The 18,803-nt window shown below is 45.7% G+C and overlaps 1 protein-coding gene across 5 annotated transcripts in view; it reads left to right on the forward strand.

Moving 5' to 3' along the window:
- Positions 1–3,248: 3,248 nt before the first annotated feature.
- Positions 3,249–18,803, forward strand: part of LOC147124655 (uncharacterized) — a 176,738-nt gene continuing 161,183 nt past the window's right edge. The window contains exons 1-4 of one of the 5 annotated variants that reach the window (XM_085991090.1): positions 3,250–3,458; positions 7,641–7,836; positions 8,660–8,715; positions 13,733–13,815. In XM_085991090.1, coding sequence (XP_085847216.1) covers positions 13,749–13,815 — 67 coding nt within the window. In that variant the 5' untranslated portion in view covers positions 3,250–3,458; positions 7,641–7,836; positions 8,660–8,715; positions 13,733–13,748. Of the gene's footprint in view, positions 3,459–7,640; positions 7,837–8,659; positions 8,716–10,682; positions 10,752–13,732; positions 13,816–18,803 lie in introns of those variants that run through there. The other 4 variants (XM_085991062.1, XM_085991079.1, XM_085991101.1 and 1 more) reach the window with 4 other exon arrangements.

Below are 18,803 nucleotides of genomic sequence, written 5' to 3' on the forward strand. Positions count from 1 at the left end.
CAAGGTTGCTAATATTATCAGCCCATACATTTCCAAATGCCAATTAATTTTGTCCTGTATTATTGTCTCTCAACGCTTCCCCACCACTGAAGTTAGGCTGACTGGCCTGCAGATGCCGGGCTTAACTCCTTCCATTTGTTAAACAGGGTGTTATATTTGCAATCCTCCAGTCCTCGGCACTGCCGCCATATCCACGGAGGATTGGAAGATTGTGGCAGAGCCTCTGCAATTTCCACCCTTCTTTCAGTAACCTAGGATGCATCCCATCTGGGCCGGGTGACTCTTCTACTTTGAGGACTGCCAACATTTTAAGTACCTCTTTATTTTTATCCTATCCAATATCTGCCTCCTCCTTTACTGCTACATTGGCAACATCGTCTTCTCTTCTGAAGACAGATGCAAATTGCTCATTTAGTACCTGCCAGCCATGCCCTCTGCCTCCACAAGAATAGCTCCTTTTTGGTCCCTAATCGGCCCCAACCTTCCTTTGATTATTGTTTTACTATTTATATGTTTATAAAAGACTTTTGGGTTCCTTTTTACGTTAGCTGCCAATTTATTCTCATATACTCTCTTTGCCCCTGTTATTCCCTTTTTTTAGATCTCCTCTGTACTTTATATATTCAGCTTGGTTCTCTACTGTATTATGAACCTTACATTTGTCATAAGCCTCCTTTTTCTGTCTCATTTTAACCTCTATATCTTTAGTCATCCAGGGCGTTCTAGCTTTCCTTTCCCCCTCATGGGAATGTGTCTATTCTGTACCTGAACCAGCTCCTCTTTGAAGACCTCCCATTGTTCAATGACTGTTTTGCCTACCAATTTTTGATTCCAATACACCTGGGCCAGATCCCTTTTCAACTCACTGAAGTTAACCCTGCTCCAGTTAAGTATTTGCTTGATTGTTCAGCAGCGAGATTTGAAACCACAAGTTTCTGACGCAGAAATAAGAATAAGACGGCGAACAGAAGGGAGCAAAGTAAGGGTAGTGGTTATGTTACTGGACTAGTAATCCAGAGGTAAATTAAAACCAGAAAATGCTGGAAATACTCAGCAGGTCAGGCAGCATCTGTGAAGAGAGAAACTGAGTTAACGTTTCAGGTCAATGACCCTTCGTCAGAACTGGAGAAAGCTGGAGATGGAACAGGTTTTTAAGCAGGTGTAGGGGCAGGGAAGGGGAGGAAAGAACAAAAGGAAAGGTCTGTGATAGGATGGAAGGCAGGAGAGATTAAGGGCTGGATTTTATCAATGGGGGCGGGACTGCGGGTTGTCGGGTTTCAGTCGCGCCCCCAATGACGTCCGGCCAACCCACGCTATTTTCCCTTGATTGACCTCGTTAAGCCCGCCCTGCGGGCTTAGCAGGCCAATTAAGGGAAAGCCGGTGACAGAGAACATCAGCATATGACGTTTCATCTGTCAAATATTTTTGACAGATGAAATGTCAGCGTTTGACAGCTTTGAGAAGCTGTCAAACACTGACAATCTCTTCTTTGGTGAGTCCTTGTACTGAAGACTCACCAAACCTCTTTCTTTAGCAGAAATCAGATGGCTGTTGCATCGGAGAATGCAGCAGCCATTCTGTCATCTCTGCCGTTGAGATGAGGTACCTCCGGATCCCCAAGGGTTGAAGCCTGCAGGAAGAAACAAAGGTAAGGAAACCTTTTCTAACACTCTTCACTCACCTCACATACTTCCCTCTCCACACTTGCACCCAACACTCACCTCCACAGCGGACTTTTCGATCCCTCTCACCCCCGCAGACCCACTGCTCGCCTCGCTGACCCTGGCGGGGTTCGCAGCCATCGGGAAGCCTGCACATGTGTGGGTAAAATGGGGATAATTCTCTTAACTGCCTGTTACCTACCTGTCAACAGGCAGTTAATTGGCTGTAATCCCCTTCCCACCTTGAGGAGACGGGTCCCTGCGCAAGGCGGGTTCGGTACCCGCTCCCAGTTTCTGCCATTTTCCCAGCAGTCCCGCCTCCCCCGGGCTGGCAAAATTCCCCCCTTGGAGACAAAAGGGATGATGGTGCAAGGCAAAAGGAGATGGTAATGGAACAAGTTAAGAAACAAAAGATGGCTCTAGATGAAGTGTAAACGGCAATGGCTGAATGATCAACAGCTGCCATGTGAGAAAAAAAATGGAAAAAAGATAGGGACAGAGGTTATGGTCTGAAATTGTTGAACTCGATATTGAGTCCAGAAGGCTGTAAAGTGCCTAATCGAAAGATGAGGTGCTGTTCCTCGAGCTTATGTTGAGCTTCATTGGAACAGTGTAAGAGGCCGAGGACGGAGAGGTCAGAGTGGGAGTGGAGCGGAGAATTAAAGTGACAGGCGACCGGAAGCTCAGGGTCACCCTTACAGACTGAACAGAGGTGTTCCGCAAAGCGGTCGCCCAATCTGTGTTTGGTCTCCCCAATGTAGAGACCGCACTGTGAGCAGCGAATACAGTGTACTAGATTGCAAGAAGTATAAGTAAATCGCTGTATCACCTGGAAGGAGTGTTTGGGGCCCTGGACAGTGGGAAGGAAGTAAAAGGGCAGGTGTTGCATCTCCCGTGCTTGCACATGAAGGTGCCCTTCAGATTTCCAGCATCCGCAATATTTTGCTTTTGTATTAGTAATCCAGAGGCCTGAGCTAATGATCCGGATACGTGAGTTCAAATCCCACCATGCGAGCTGGGTCATTTAAATTCAGTTAATTAAATACATCTGGAGTAAAAAGCTAGTGTCAGTAATGGTGACCATGATGTTTCATGGTTGTTGTTTAAAAACCCATCTGGTTCACTAATGTCCTTTAGGGAAGGAAATCTGCTGCCCTTATCCGGTCTGGCCTACATGTGATTCCAGACCCACAGCAATGTGGTTGACTCAACTGCCCTCTGAAATGGTGGCTCACCATCAGCTGCTTGAGGGCAATTTGGGATGGGCAATAACTATTGGCCTTACTGGCAACGCCCACATCCCAAGAAAGAATAAAAAAGTGAGAATCAGAAGAGAAAGAAACAACAACACGAAGACAACATAGACAGGTAAGCCTATTCTTCATCTGCAACATCACTGCAGATTAATTAGTGATCTATTAAAAGTCTTCTGTGTGCAGGCACTTGCTCCGTTACGCCCTCTCTCTCACACACACACTTCAGCTTTGTCTGGTCACGTGTAACAGAACGCACGGCGTTGCAACATTCTGATGCCGTCACCGCGGTCCTTGTTGTGGTGCGCGGCTGTGCGAAGGGACAGGCCGAGCTACGATTGGCTGGCGCGGGGGGGGGGCGCCCCGCCTGTGCGTGAGTGACGCTCAGTCCGCGCGACGGATTTAAAATTAACGAAAGAGGCGGGTAAGGAAAAAAACCCGGGAGAGGCGGAAAACAGCTACAACAACAACAGGCGGAGATTGCGGCGGACAGATAGACAGATCGCGGCGGGGATGAGCGGGGAGGCGGCACTGCCCCGGCTGGTGAGTTAGGGGGGCTGGTGACTTGTCGTCCTTCCGGTTGGCTCAGCACCTGTGGTGGGATCTGGGGCTAGGGCTCCGGCTCCGGAGTCAGTCTCCCCGAAGTGATTACCAGAGACTGACTGGATGTGCTGGGCGGCTGCAAACAGAAAGAAGGACTTGCATTTATATAGCGCCTTTCTCCACCTCCGGACATCCCAAAGTGCTTTACAGCCAATTAAGTACTTTTGAAGTGTAGTCCCTGTTGTAATGTAGGAAACGCGACAGCCAATTTGCACACCGCAAGCTCCCACAACCAGCAATGTGATAATCACTAGACAATCTGTTTTTGTTATGTTGATTGAGGGAGAAATATTGGCTGGGACACCGGTGATAACTCCCCTGCTATTTTTCGAAATAGTGCCATGGGATCTTTTACGTCCACCTGAGAGAGCAGATAGGGCCTCGGTTTAACGTCTCATCTGAAAGACAGCACTTCCAGCAGTACAGCGTTCCCTCTCCCAGATCTAGGAACCTCTTGCCAGTACTTGCAGACCCCAACATCCCTCCGCCCCACCTCTACACCACCATCCTTCTCTTAGAACCCAAGGCCACCCTCCTGCATTACTCAACCATATAATGCCACACGCTGCCTACCTCCTTACAGCATTGAAGAAGCATTCAAGAGCACTTGAAATATCATAGCATACAAGGCTATGGACCAAGTGCTGGAAAATGGGATTAGAATAGACAGGGTTTGATGGTAGGCGTGGACACAATGGGCCGAAGGGCCTCTTTCTGTGCTGTATAACTTTATGACTAGTTAACAGGGTAAGGGGAACCGCAGGGAGATGGAGGAGGAGGTGCTGGTCCTGTCGAACAGCTACAATGTACTTGCTACCTGTGAGGATAAGGAGAAAGACTAGGGAGGACAGCTATAGTGCTGACCTAAGCACCAAAGGGGGTAAGAGGAGAATAGAAATGTAGTATTTAAAGGGGATTCAATAATTAGGAGGATAGATAGCATCCTCTGCAGCCACGATAGAGATCCCGAAGGGTGTGTTGCCTACCTGGTGCTAGGATAAGGGATATCTCGATGCAGCTGGAAAGGGAGGGGGTGGGTCCCGTTGTCGTGGTCCATGTCGGGATGAACGGCATAGGAAAGAACAAGGGGGAGGTCTTGCTGAGGGAGTACCAGGAGATGGGGGTGGGGGCAGGGGAAAAAAAGAAAGACATGCATTTATTTAGGTGTCATCGACCGTGCTATCAAGCGGCACTTATTCAGTAATAACCTGCTCACTGATGCCCAGTTTGGGTTCTGCCAAGACCACTCGGCTCCCAACCTCATTACAGCCTTGGTCCAAACATGGACAAAGGAGCTGAATTCCAGAGGTGAGGTGAGAGTGACTGCCCTTGACATCAAGGCAGCATTTGACCGAGTGTGGCTTCAAGGAGCCCTAGTAAAACTGAAGTCAATGGGAATCGGGGGGGGGGGTGGGGGGCAACGCTCCAGTGGCTGGAGCCATACCTAGCACAACAGAAGATGGTTGTGGTGGTTGGAGGTCAATCGTCACAGCCCCAGGACATCGCTGCAAGAGTTCCTCAGGCAGTGTCCTAGGCCCAACCATCTTCAGCTGCTTCATCAATGACCTTCCCTCCAACATAAGTTTAGAAATGGGGATGTTCGCTGATGACTGCACAGTGTTCAGTGCCATTCACAACTCCTCAGATAATGAAGCAGTCCATGCCCGCATGCAACAAAACCTGGACGACGTACAGGCTTGGGCTGATAATTGGCAGGTAAACTTCGCGCCACAGAAGTGCCAGGCAATGACTATCTCCGACAAAGTAAGTCGAACCACCGCCCCTTGACATTCAACGGCATTACCATTGCCGAATCCCCCACCATCAACATCCTGGGGGTCACCATTGACCAGAAACTTAACTGGACCAGCCACATAAATACTGTGGCTATAAGAACAGGTCAGAGGCTAGGTATTCTGCAGCGAGTGTCTCACCTCCTGACTCCCCAAAGCCTTTCCACCATCTACAAGGCACAAGTAAGGAGAGTGATGGAATAGTCTCCACTTGCCTGGATGAGTGCAGCTCCAACAACACTCAAGAAGCTCAACAGTATCCAGGACAAAGCAGTCCGCTTGATTGGCACCCCATCCACCACCTTAATCATTCACACCCTCCACCACCGGTGTACCGTGGCTGCAGTGTGTACCATCTACAAGATGCACTGCAGCAACTCGCCAAGGCTTCTTCATCAGCACCTCCCAAACCTGCAACCTCTTCCATCTAGAAGGACAAGGGCAGCAGGCATATGGGAACATCACCAAGTTCTCCTCCAAGTCTCACACCATCCTGACTTGGAAGTTTTTTGCTGTTCCTTCATCGCTGGGTCAGAATCCTGGAACTCCCTCTCTAACAGCACTGTGGGAGTACCTTCACCACATGGACTGCAGCGGTTCTAAGGGAAACTCGGGATGGACAATAAATGCTGGCCTTGCCAGCGATTTCACACCCCACGAAGGAATTTAAAAAAAAAAAACTTTCACGACCACCAGACATCCCAAAGCACTTTACAGCCAATGAGGTACTTTTTGAAGTGTAGTCACTGTTGTAATGTAGGAAATGCGGCAGCCAAATTGCGCACAGCAAGCTCCCACAAATAGCAATGTGATAATGACCAGTTAATCTCTTTTTTAGTGATGTTGATTGAGGGACAAGTATTGGACAGGACACTGGGGATAACTCCCCTGCTGTTCTTTGAAATAGTGCCATGTGATCTTTTATGTCCACCTGAGAGAGCAGACAGGGAGCACTGGAGTATCAGATTTTCCTGCTCAAGTCTCTGGAGTGGGACTTGAACCCACAGCCTTCTGACTCACAGCTGACACATCTCATAACCTCGCATTTAGCCACATTATATTGCATCTGCCATGCTTCTGCCCAATCACCCAACCTGTCCAAATCATACTGGAGTTTCTCGGCATCCTCCTCACAGCACACACGCCCACCCAGCTTTGTGTCGTCTGCAAACTTGGAGATATTACATCTAGTTCCTTTGTCTAGATCATTAATATATATTGTGAACAGCTGGGGTCCTAGGACCGATCCCTGCGGTACCCCACTAGTCACTGCCTGCCACTCGGAAAAAGACCCGTTTATTCCAACTCTTTGCTTTCTGTCTGTCAACCAGTTCTCTATCCAAGTCAATACCTTGCCCCCAATCCCATGTGCCTTAACTTTACACGCTAATCTCTTATGCAGGACCTTATCGAAAGCCTTCTGAAAGTCCAAATACACCACATCCACTGGTTCTCCCTTATCTATTTTACCAGTTACATCCTCAAAAAATTCCAGTTGATTAATCAAGCATGATTTACCTTTTGTAAATTCATGTTGACTTTGTCCGATCCTGTCACTGTTTTCCAAGTTCTCTGCTATTACATCTTTTATAATGGACTCTAACATTTCCTCCATTACCGATGTCAGGCTTACCGGTCTATAATTCCCCGTTTTCTCTCTACCACCTTTTTTGAATAGTGGGGTAACATTAGCTACTCTCCAATCCCCATGGGTACTGTTCCAGAGTCTATCGAATTTTGGAAGATGACCAGCAATACATCTACTATCTCATGGGCCACTTTCTTAAGTACCCTAGGATGTAGATTATCAGGCCCTGGGGATTTATCGGCCTTCAATCCCGTCAATTTCCCTAACACCATTTCCCTACAAATACTGATTTCATTCAGTTCCTCCCTTTCATCAGACCCTATGTTCCCCGACATCTCTGGGAGGTTATTTGTGTCCTCCTTTGTGAAGACAGAACCAAAGTATGTATTTAATTGGTCTGCCATTTCTTTGTTCCCCGTTATAAATTCCCCTGATTCTGACTGCAAGGGACCTACGCTTGACTTCACCAATCTTTTTCTCTTCACATATCTATAGAAGCTTTTACAGTCAGTTTTTATGTTCCCTGCAAGCTTACTCTCATATTCTATTTTCACCTTAATTAATCCCTTTGTCCTCCTTTGCTGAATCCTAAACTGCTCCCAATCCTCAGGTTTACTGCTTTTTCTGGCCAATTTATATGTCGTCTCCTTGGATCTTATGCTATCCCTAATTTCCCTTGTTAGCCACGGTTGAGTCACCTTTTTTGTTTTATTTTTATGCCAAACTGGGATCTATTTGCAGCCACCTGTGAGAGCAGACAGAGCTTCGGTTTAACATCTCATCTGAAAGACCGCACCTCCGACAGTGCAGCATTTCCTCAGTACTGCACTGGAGTGGCAGCCTGGAGTTTGTGCTCAAGTCACTGGAATAGGGCTTGAACACACAACCTTTTGACTCAGGCGCGAGTGCTACCACCGAGACAGCGGGGTGGGAGTGGGTGAGTTGGTGAATTTATCTGCTTTGAAAATGTGCAGAAATACTTTTTTTAAATTCGCGTATGGGATCTGGGCGTCTTGAGCCGCTGCAGTCCGTGTGGTGAAGGTACTCCCACAGTGCTGTTAAGTAGGGAGTTCCAGGATTTTGACCCAGCGACGATGAAGGATCGGCGATATACTTCTAATTCAGGATGGTGTGTGACTTGGAGGGGAACTTGGAGGTGGTGGGGTTCCCACGCGCCTGCTGCCCTTGTCCTTCTCGGTGGAAGAGGTCGCGGGTTTGGGAGGTGCTGCCGAAGAAGCCTTGGCGAGTTGCTGCCGTGCATCTTGTAGATGGTACACACTGCAGCCACGGTACGCCGGTGGTGGAGGGAGTGAATGTTTAAGGTGGTGGATGGGGTGCCAATCAAGCGGACTGCTTTGTCCTGAATGGTGTCGAGCTTCTTGAGTGTTGTTGCAGCTGCACTCATCCAGGCAAGTGGAGAGTATTCCATCACACTCCTTACTTGTGCCTTGTAGATGGTGGAAAGGCTTTGGGGAGTCAGGAGGTGAGACACTCGCCGCAGAATGCCTAGCTCTTGTAGCCACAGTATTTATGTGGCTGGTCCAGGTTTCTGGTCAATGGTGACCCCCCAGGATGTTGATGGTGGGGGATTCGGCGATGGTAATGCCGTTGAATGTCAAGGGGAGGTGGTTAGACTCACGCTTGTTGGAGATAGTCATTGCCTGGCACTTCTGTGGTGCGAATGTTACTGAACGGTAGTATTACCGGATATTGCAATGACAAAATGTTAAGATTTTTACATTTGTCTTTTTGTTTTGCAGGAATTGCCAAAACACCCCTATAGAAGTAGATACTATAGAGACCAAGCATTTGGGAGGTAAAAGAACTTTGAATTGTTTTTAACTAGAATATATGGATGCTTGGTGAGGGCATTGTGCTGATACTGATTAAATTCTCATTTACTTAAAGATGTTGATCGATTTATTTATTTTAATTTTTTTAATTTAATCATAATGAGTGGTTGTGGAAGATCATCCAATTTTCCTTAATTGATTTTGCTTATGATATAAGTGCTGAGCAGAATTTTATTGCCATTTTATTTGTTTTGCAGTTCTTGCTGTAGCTTTGCAATTATAAGATTATTAAGGAATGAGAACCTACATCCAATTTTTTTCAACCGAGTAGAGTTGTAGGTAGATTGTAATGGTTACTTGTGTGCGTGCATGTGCTTTTGAGCAGCCGTTCAATAACTTACATACCTGTCATGTTGCTGAATTATTGAGTGGACAACATTCTCTGCCCTTCCTTTTTCTCCAATTAATTAAATGCCTAATTTACATTGCCATACAAGGTATGAAGGATTTATAGAATCATAGTGTACAGAAGGAGGCCATTTGGCCTGTCGTGTCTGTGCCAGCTCTTTTTGAAAGAGCTATCCAATTAGTCCCACTCCCCTGCTCTTTTCCCCATAGCCCTGCAAATGCTTCCTTTTCAAGTATATATCCAATTCCATTTTGTATGTTAACAGGAGGCAGTGTTTCTGAACTGTGGCATTTAATTTATTTGGAAAATAATAAGTAGTGATACAGACTGTCATATCCTGCTTGCCCACTTCCTCAGATCCACCCTGTTCTTCCATGTCTCTGGTGTCTCCAAGTATCCCTACCTTAGTGTAGTTACACTGTTCTCTCCTGGTCTCCATGCAAGAGAGATTCAAAGAATACTAATGGGTGTGGGAGGCTGCCACGGCATCTCTCAAACTTTGAAACCAGACAATTGTCACTGTAGGTAACAGACTTGTGTCAGAAGATGAGAGACACTGGAATAGCCCTGTGGCTTCAGTAATATTCCTAGAATCTCGATTTTCTGCAAGAGTATGTCGAGGTATTATCAAGAAGCACTGGGTGTGAGGGGGGGTGGGGTGGCGGGGGAAAGGGTAACTTGCCTGATAGGTATGGAGGCACCCAATCATGTTGAGTACAGGTTACACATTCACCACTTTTTTTGTGATCTCCATGGTGAAATGCAAGTGCCTTTGGAGTAAATTAATTTGTTATTCAGTGAAAACAAATAAAATGCCTTTTTAAACGGTTCAAACAGCTAAAGTGAAAGCATGAGTAAAACAACAACGCGGTTGCTTTTAAATTCGACTCTGTATTTGGTGCTCATAACAACTGGGCAGTTGAAAAGAGCCGCAGTAAACTTGGACTTAATTAGTTTTTATCTATTTCTGTTTTTAAGTTAGAATTTTCAAAAATTATATCTGTATCTCTTTCAGTTCCCTCACACTGTTGGGCTGAGTAACTCTTAATTCTCCCAATCATGTTCTCACCATTCTCTATTCAAAGGTCATTAGAAAGATGAAAAGCATACTTGGCCTGATTCTAACTTTTAGTAACCCATATTTAAATCAGAGTTAAAAACATCAGATTCTTACGGTTGTGTTAAGACCAGTTGATGTTTTCTCAGTGTATGGGTTGGCCTTGTGCTTTTGTGTGTCAGATTAAATCCCTCAAAGCCAATTTCTCTTGACTTGGCTTAACCAAAACACATCATCTAATTTTAAAATTATGTAGCAATATTATTTTATCTAATGGAAACTATAATTTAGCCCTCAAGCTAGTTATACTTGAGTAGGAGACCTCGGCTTTTAAAATAACCACATTTATTCAGACTGTTTTCAAAATATTCAATTATTCCTGAAACCAGATTTGGGACTGTTTTTCTAATAAAAGAAGTGGTCAAAGTGAAAGCCAAAGCGAGAACAGAATAAATCCCACCTAAATGATTAATTGATCTCCTCCTGTTTGGAAATGTTCTTAATAAAATATTTCAAAAAACATTCTCACTCTCTTTTCATGTGGGTGAAAACATGAGCTTGCTACAAAGATACCAGCATAGACCCCAAGTGTGGTACGGTACAAACTTATTTTCTTGCTTCTAGGCTGAAGATGCTTCAATATATTATGCACATACTAATGATGCCTGGGGTTTGATGACTAATGAAGCTCCACCGGACTCCGTGCTGGCGCACTCTAGCTTTTAACACTATGCATAACCAGTATAGAAGGTTGTATTTGTATGTACACAAGTCTTTGAAGGGGGCAGGACAAGTTGAGAAGGCTGTTCAAAAGGCATACAGGATCCTTGGCTTTATAAATAGATGCATAGAGTACAAAAGCAAGCCAGTTATGCTAAGCCTTTATAAAACACTGGTTAGGCCCCAGCTGGAGCATCGTGGCCAATTATGAGCACCAGACTTTAGGAAGAATGTCAAGGCCTTAGAGAGGGTGCAGAGGATATTTACTAGAATGGAAACCAGGGATGAAAGACTTAAGTTGCATGGAGAGATGAGAGAAACTGGGATTGTTCTCCTTAGACCAGAGAAGGTTAAGGGGAGATTTGATAGAGGTGTTCAAAATTTTGAGGGTTTTTGATAGAGTAAATAAGGAGAAGCTGTTTCCAGTGGCAAAAGGGTCGGTAACCAGAGGACACCGATTTAAGGTGATTGGCAAAAGAACCAGAGATGACATGAAGAAAAACATTTACGCAGTGAGTTCTGATGATCTGGGCTGCACTGCCTGAAAGGATGGTGAAAGCAGATTCAATAATAACTTTCAAAGGGAATTGGATAAATACTTGAGAAGGGAAAAAAGGGGGAGAAAGCAGGGGAGTGGGATGACTTGGATGGCTCTTTCAAAGAGCCCGCACAGGCACGATGGGCTAAATGGCCTCCTGTGCTGTATGATTCTGATTTCTGAATGATCACATTTGCTGTTGATTCCGTGCTACATAAGAGATTATTAGTATCGAAAGATCTGGACATATTAAGTAGCTAAGCTAAGTGGATTTTAATGTGCATAACTTGAATTGTTGGGTGAAAATAATGGAGAGGAATCTGGGCAAAAGATTTAGATATGGTTGTTGACCTGTTATTGAGGCTAATCATCTACTGGGATCCATTTTGTGGGCATCTTATAAATTAACACAGATTATTTAAATCTTTTATTATTAGTAAAACTACATCTAGAATATCATGTACAGTTTTTGACACCCTACCTTCGAAAGGATGTTTGTGTATTGGGGAGGGTGCAGAGAAGAATGACTTGTGAGGTAAGCATTTCAAGTTGTTGATAAAAGGCTTGCAGAATTGAATCCTACTTCACTGGCAGAAGGATAAAGAGAGCAGCAGTTTATACAGCACCTTGTATCTCTCAGATGCCCCAAGTTCTCCACAGACATTTAATTACATTAAAGTGCAGTCTCTGTTTCTATGGAGGTAAACGCAGCAGCCAATTTGCATATACTGTAACAAGGTCCAAACAACAGCAGAGGGATCAATGATCAGATGACCTATAGTTAGCTGGTATAACAACAGAAAATGCTGGAGATACTCAGCAGGTCAGGCAGCATCTGTGAAGAGAGAAACAGTTAACGTTTCAGGTCGATGACCTTTCGTCAGAACTTGGAAAAAAGCAGGAAATGGAACAGATTTTTAAGCAAGTGTAGGGGCTGGGAAAGCGGGGAGGGGATGAAAGAACAAAAGGGAAGGTCTGTGATAGGATAGAAGGCAGCAGAGGTTAAGAGACATTAAGAGATATTCAAGGCAAAAGGAGATGGTAATGGGACAGGTTAAGGAACAAAGGATGGCTCTAGACGAAGTGTAAATTGCGCTGGCAGAATGAAAGACAGCTGCCATGTGGGAGAGAAGAACAGAAGGCACAAATAAAAAAAAATATATATATGATAGGGGCCAGGTTATGATCTTAGCTGGTGTTGGTTGACCAAGGAATTTGGCCAGATGTCAGGAGAAGTCCTTCCTCCTTTTTTAGTGCAGCGGGATTTTTTTTTTTTAAATGTCCACTTGCACAGATTAGTGCGAAGATACATGCTCCAGCTTTTGAAATGTTGAAAGAAGTAGACATAAGCGGGTTATTTAATTTGGATTGAGATTACAGAACCAAAGGATCTGTTGCAAGTTCATGAGCCTCAAGTGAGAGGAGAAGAACTCCCTCTCATCTAGCTGCGGGGAGTAAATTCCCATTAAATGTAGTCAATAGTGTCTCAGATTCTGGATAAATATCTGGTTAAGAAGGAAATTAAAGCTTTAAAGACTAGATGGAGATAGTCAAATACTCCCCAGCAGTGGTTTTTAAACTTTTCTGTTGTAAATATTGATGTACTCCTGAGACCCTTTGCCTTAATGTCTGAACCAGCATCAGTTACCCAAAGGAAAGCAGTGCTGTTATTGCAGTTTTTTTTTATTAGTATACAGTAATAGATAGAACACGCTAGTAAGGCAAGATGTAGAGAAATGATATACAGTAGAATAAAGAATTATTGAGACACTGTTGGCATTGCATGCAATGCCCAAGCTCAGATGAAAAGACATCTAACCTTATGGAGCCCTTGTAAAGCTGAAATTTAAAAACGTAGGCTGTATAGAACACTGGTTCTTTTAATCCTTAGACCATGGAACGATCATAATGGCCAGAGTTGAAAAATGTAGGGTCTGATGTTTAACTCGTCTGAGGTTCTTGCTCCAGTACCTTGGGTGCCATGGAGAACTATTAATAGGGCTGTGTGTGTGCACGTGTGCCATTAACAGCAATGTGGATGATGCATACTGTATAGGTATTCAATGTGCTAATTTGGTTAAAGCCCTATAAATTGTAGCAGTTGGTCCCCGATGTTTGGATGGAAGTCTTTCATAAAGATGTGACTTGTACATTGAATTTTATAATCTGTCTTCAGGTTGCACATGAATGAATGTAATTTGCCAAATTGTCTTGTGCAACACTTTTGTGATTTGATAGATGTGAAATATAGGTGTTTATAATTGCATTAAAATGTGTCCAAAGCATTTCTCATTTTAATTCTTTCAAATTTTCTAGGCTGACAGGAAAACCTATGACCATCATCTCACAGAAAAATGCCAACACATCGACCATTCTAAATAACTTCTTGGCTGGACTAGGTGAACTTTACTTAAATACCCAATTTAAATGGGATACATTAAACTCTACATGTATAGTGGCAGTGCATGATTGAACACAAATTCGCTGAACTATGCTATGTGGGTTTGATTACCATACTTATGGAGTGCCTGATCTCAGCTGCATCTAATGGAGGTCAGGGTGAAGGAAAATTGGGTGAAGGGTCTTTAGGAAGTATTCAGCAGTGGTCAAGGGAGGCATTGGCAGTGTGCTACAAGCATATTGCTCACCTGGCTTGTGAGCGGAGATCATTAACGGGAGAAAACTTTGAGGGGGGGTGGGAGAGAGAGCAAAGGCCATTAAATCTTCATCAGATGGGATATGCCCTCTTCTTCCCCCACCCCTAAATGATTTTTTACTTCTGTCTTTCTGCTCCCACTATCCATTTTGGCGATGCAAGCAGTTTTTTTTCCTAAGGAAAGTGCATTAGGTCAATCTGTTCAAAAATATTGCTGATAGTTAACTAGTCTTTGTAACCCAATGGAGCCCAGACAAGTAAATTGAGAGGGTAAAAGACTAGTGTGTCTTTTATGTTGAATACTTAATATTCAAAGCAGCATTGGTGGCTGGATGATACGGGGCGGATGTGTAATGCCTTACCCCATTCCTTTTCATGAATTTTTGGAACTCGTCGGACACAAACTGTGGTCCACTATCAGAGCAGATCTGCTCTGGCAAACCGTTTCTGGCAAATATGGTCCGTAGGACTGCAATCGTTTTCTCTGTAGTGGTTGAAGACATTTTTATCACCTCAGGCCACTTTGAATGAGCATCCACTGCTATTAAGAACATTGATTTCGCTGGTCCATTCATGGACTCAATGTGCACCCGTTGCCATGGAGAGGAGGGCCACTCCCATGGGTGTAGAGGGGCATGTGGTGGTGCATTTTGGACCTTCTGGCATCCTAAGCAGCTCTTAGTTAGGTCTTCGATTTGTTGATCGATTCCCAGCCACCACACATGAGCCCTAGCAAGGCTTTTCATTTTCACTCCCCCTCCCCCCCCCCCCCCCCCCCCCCCCCAGATGACCTTCATGTAGCTCCTTTAGCACTCTCTCCCTTAACTTGGGTGGAATCACCACTCTGGATCCACACATCACTGTCCCCTGGCATACTGACAGCTGTTCTCTTCTGGATGAGAATGCTGGCAACAGTGAGTCGCCATGTGTTGGCCATCCCCTCACCGTCAATTCATATACCCGTGACAGCGTCGGATCATTGCGGGTCTCCTCTATATCCGCATTTGTTACTGGCAATCGTTCAATTATCGACGAATAAAATATCTCGATAGGGTCCACTGCTGGTGCCGTAGGCAGTGGCAGGCGCGATAGCCCATCAGCGTTCCCATGCTGTTTCGTGCCTTTATATTCTATTTCATATTGATTCGCCCCTAGAAACAGGGACCATCTTTGTAACCGCTTTGCAGTCATTACTGGCACGCCCTTCTTAGGATTAAAGATGGAGACAAGTGGTTGGTGGTCAGTCAGCAAGGTGAACTTCTGCCCATGCAGATAATGGTTGAATTTTTTTACTCCCCATACTAGGCTGAGGGCCTCCCTGTCAATCTGGGCGTAGTTGCGCTCAGCTGAGGTTAGTGACCGAGACGCAAAGGCAACTGGCCTCTCCAACCCGTCTGGGAATTTGTGCGACAGCACCGCTCCAATGCCGTAGGGTGATGCATCACATGCCAAACGAATTGGTAGTGCTGGGTTGAAATGGGCCAACAACTCTTTTGATGTGATCAATTCTTTACACTTCTGGAAAGCTCATCTACGTTCGTCATCCCACTTCCATGGTACCCCTGTTTGCAGTAGGGTGTTCAGTGGGTGTAGTACCGTAGACAAATTTGGTAAGAACTTGTGATAATAGTTTACCAGCCCGAGGAACGACCTCAGTTGTGACACATTTTCCGGTGCTGGAGCCTTGACTACTGCCTCAATCTTGTCAGGGGACTTATGTAACCCCTCTTCATCGATGACGTGGCCGCAATACGAGATCTGTTTCTGGAAAAACTCGCACTTGTGGCGATTAGCTCGTAGCCCATATTCCTTTAATCTGGCGAGCACCTTCTCCAAGTTAGCGAGGTGATCACCGTCATTTTCGCCCGTGACCAAGATGTCGTCCAAATAACACTGGGTCCCTGGAATACCTTGCCGGACCTGATCCATCGCCCTTTGCCAGATAGCTGGAGCCGAGGCTACTCCAAACACCAGCCGGTTGTATTGATAGAGACCTTTGAGTGTTGATCGTAAGGTAATGTTTCGAAGCTTCTTCTACCTCCATTTGCACGTACGCCTGGGCTAGATCAATTTTGGTGAAGCGTTTACCACCAGATAGGCGAAAATATCCTCAATTCGTGGAAGCGGATATTGCACCGTGTGAAGGACTGGGTTCACTGTCACCTTAAAATCCCCACAGATGCGGATCTTCTTTGGTTCCCCAGGCGTATTACTCAACGACCTCTTCATTACAGGGACGATGGGTGTAGCCCACTCGCTCCAGTCCACTTTGGACAGTACTCCTGAACGTTCCAACCCTTCCAGCTCTGCTTCAACCGCTGGTCTGATCGCATAAGGCACTGGTCTCCAGAAACTTTGGGCTTGCATTATCCTCTATTTTAATTGTTGCTGTTATTCCTTTTAGTGTTCCTAGTCCCTCCTGGAACACTTCTTTTGAATCAGTTAGCATTTTTGACAGTCGTCCAGGTGTGACGTCGTCATCCTTTTTGGCCTCCACCTTCAGTGCCTGTATGGAATGCCAATCTAAATGTATCTTCCGGATCCACTCACGTCCTAGCAGTGGTGGTCCTCCATTTGGCAATACATATATATCCATTTTAGGTATTTCCTGGCCTTTATATGTCACTTTCACCCTTATTTTTCCTTTGGGGTAGACTTTTTGCCCCGTATACGTCTTCAAGACAACCTCTGTAGCTTTCAAGGGTATGTGTGAAAATAGCCGCTTGTAGTCTCTTTGATTTATGACTGTTAGAGCTGACCCTGTGTCCAATTCCATTTCCACTTGGACTCCGTCTATCTTGAGTGTAACTCAGATAGTCTGGTGATCCTCTATTTCGGTTACATTATGTAGTTTCAGACAACCCTGCTCCTTGCTTCTGGAGTCTGTCACTTTTCTGTTCGTCTGAACCACTGTCCATCACCTGGTGTACCTTTTTGTACTTCTCCTGTGGAGATTTCTTACTGTTGGTTTTCTTCCCAGACCTGCAGACTCTTGCTATGTGTCCTGCTTTCCCACACTGTCTGCACACTTGGTCCTTCAACCAACAATCTTTCTGGTCATGTGTTGTTCTGCCGCAGCGATAGCATTTCCCTGTTCCATAGGTCATTTCGTTGGTGCTGTATTCTTGCGGTCTCTGTTGTATCTCTGCAGCGCCCCTTGTGGCTGCTTCGTGTGATACTGCCATATTGAAAGCTTTGTCCAGCGTAAGGTCCTTTTCTGATAGAAGCCGTTTCTGGGTTCCTTCACTTTGTAGCCCACACACTAACTTGTCCCTTAACGTGTCTGCTAGTCCCGCTCCAAACTGGCAGTATTTCGATAGCTTGCGCAGTTCCGTTAGGTACTCAGCATTGCTTTCGTCTTTGTGTTGGTTCCTTTTATGGAACTTAAATTGTCTGCTATCAGCAGCGGTGTGGGGCTTAAGTGGTCCTGTAGGATTTCTACTATGCTTCCAAAATTCTTGTTTACCGGCTTCTCTGGGGTTATTAGATTTCGCAGTAACCCATAAGTTTTTGCACCCATGGAATTTAACAGAACCAGTGCTTTATTAGCATCTGGCACTTCATTCGCCCTGCAGTACACCTCAATACGTTCCACATATGTCGCCCAATCTTCGACTTCATTGTCGAATGTCGAGATACTGCCACTCTTCGGCATCCTTGGTTGTGCGTTAACTATCCCCAATGGCGCCTCCCGTGCTTCCCCTTCTTCTCCGCTGGCACAAAATGGCATCTCCTGCGCTTTCCTTCCTTCCCGCGCTCGCCCGTCTTCTCCGCTGCGGCTTCGCAAAATGGCGCCTCCCGCGCTCTTCCTTCTCCGCGGCTCAATGGCGCCTCCCGTGCTGTCCCTGCTTCTCAATGGCGCCTCCCGCGCTCTCCCTGCTTCTCCGCGGCTCAATGGCGTCTCCCCTTGCTTCGCCCCGCGGACCCTGATCAGCCCGTGATCCCTGGCTGTGCTCTGCGCGTTCTTCTCTTGATATTTGTCGACGCCGCTCAGTCTAGAACCCGGCTGTTTCTTACCCTCTCTCCGGTTTGCAGTATTTTTCCTCGACGCCGCTCGGTGATCAATCCCCGGCTGCGCCCTGCTCTCTTCACCCTCTTTCTTACCCCGTCGATGCTGCCCGGCTCTCTCTCTCTGCCGTCGGTCGGCTCCAGCCGCCGCTGCTCGGGAAGGGTCTGCTCTGGACCTGTCGTCGGTCTCTTACTGCTCGTTGTGGCTGGGGAACCAAGCCCGGCTCTCCACAGCCTCCCCAGCGAAGTTGGATCTCTGCCTGACTGCTGGGCGGTTGCTCGCGGTCGACGCCCGTGTTCCTGGACTCGACTTTTTAAAATTTTTTTTAATGTTGCAGGTGGATTCGCATCAACACTCGTCGCCAATGTTAGATCCATGGTTCAGTGGATAAATAATTACACGGATGCTGTACATAAACAAACAACAGGTCTTTACTGGAGGAGGGTCATCTCTAGACTGGGGTACAGAGGCATGCGCACAGCTTATATACCGGTGTGGTTACTGCCGGTACTACAGTATACAGGAGCTGTAAAAAGTAGTTCTGACTTAAAGCACATACACTACAATTATAATCAACAAATGGCTGAAAACATAGCTACCGTCTGTTCCGTTTTTCTGTGCGACAAATGGCAGTGCAGGGTGTTATAATATAGCCTCTAGACACTTCCTTGTGCTCACAAAGACAGCTTTTATAAGCAGGTAGGTTCCTATGAACTGAAACC

Source organism: Somniosus microcephalus, chromosome 1 (genome assembly GCF_052327205.1).
Source record: "Somniosus microcephalus isolate GS21.2 chromosome 1, FLI_Smic_1.0, whole genome shotgun sequence".
Taxonomy (NCBI): Eukaryota; Metazoa; Chordata; class Chondrichthyes; order Squaliformes; family Somniosidae; genus Somniosus; species Somniosus microcephalus.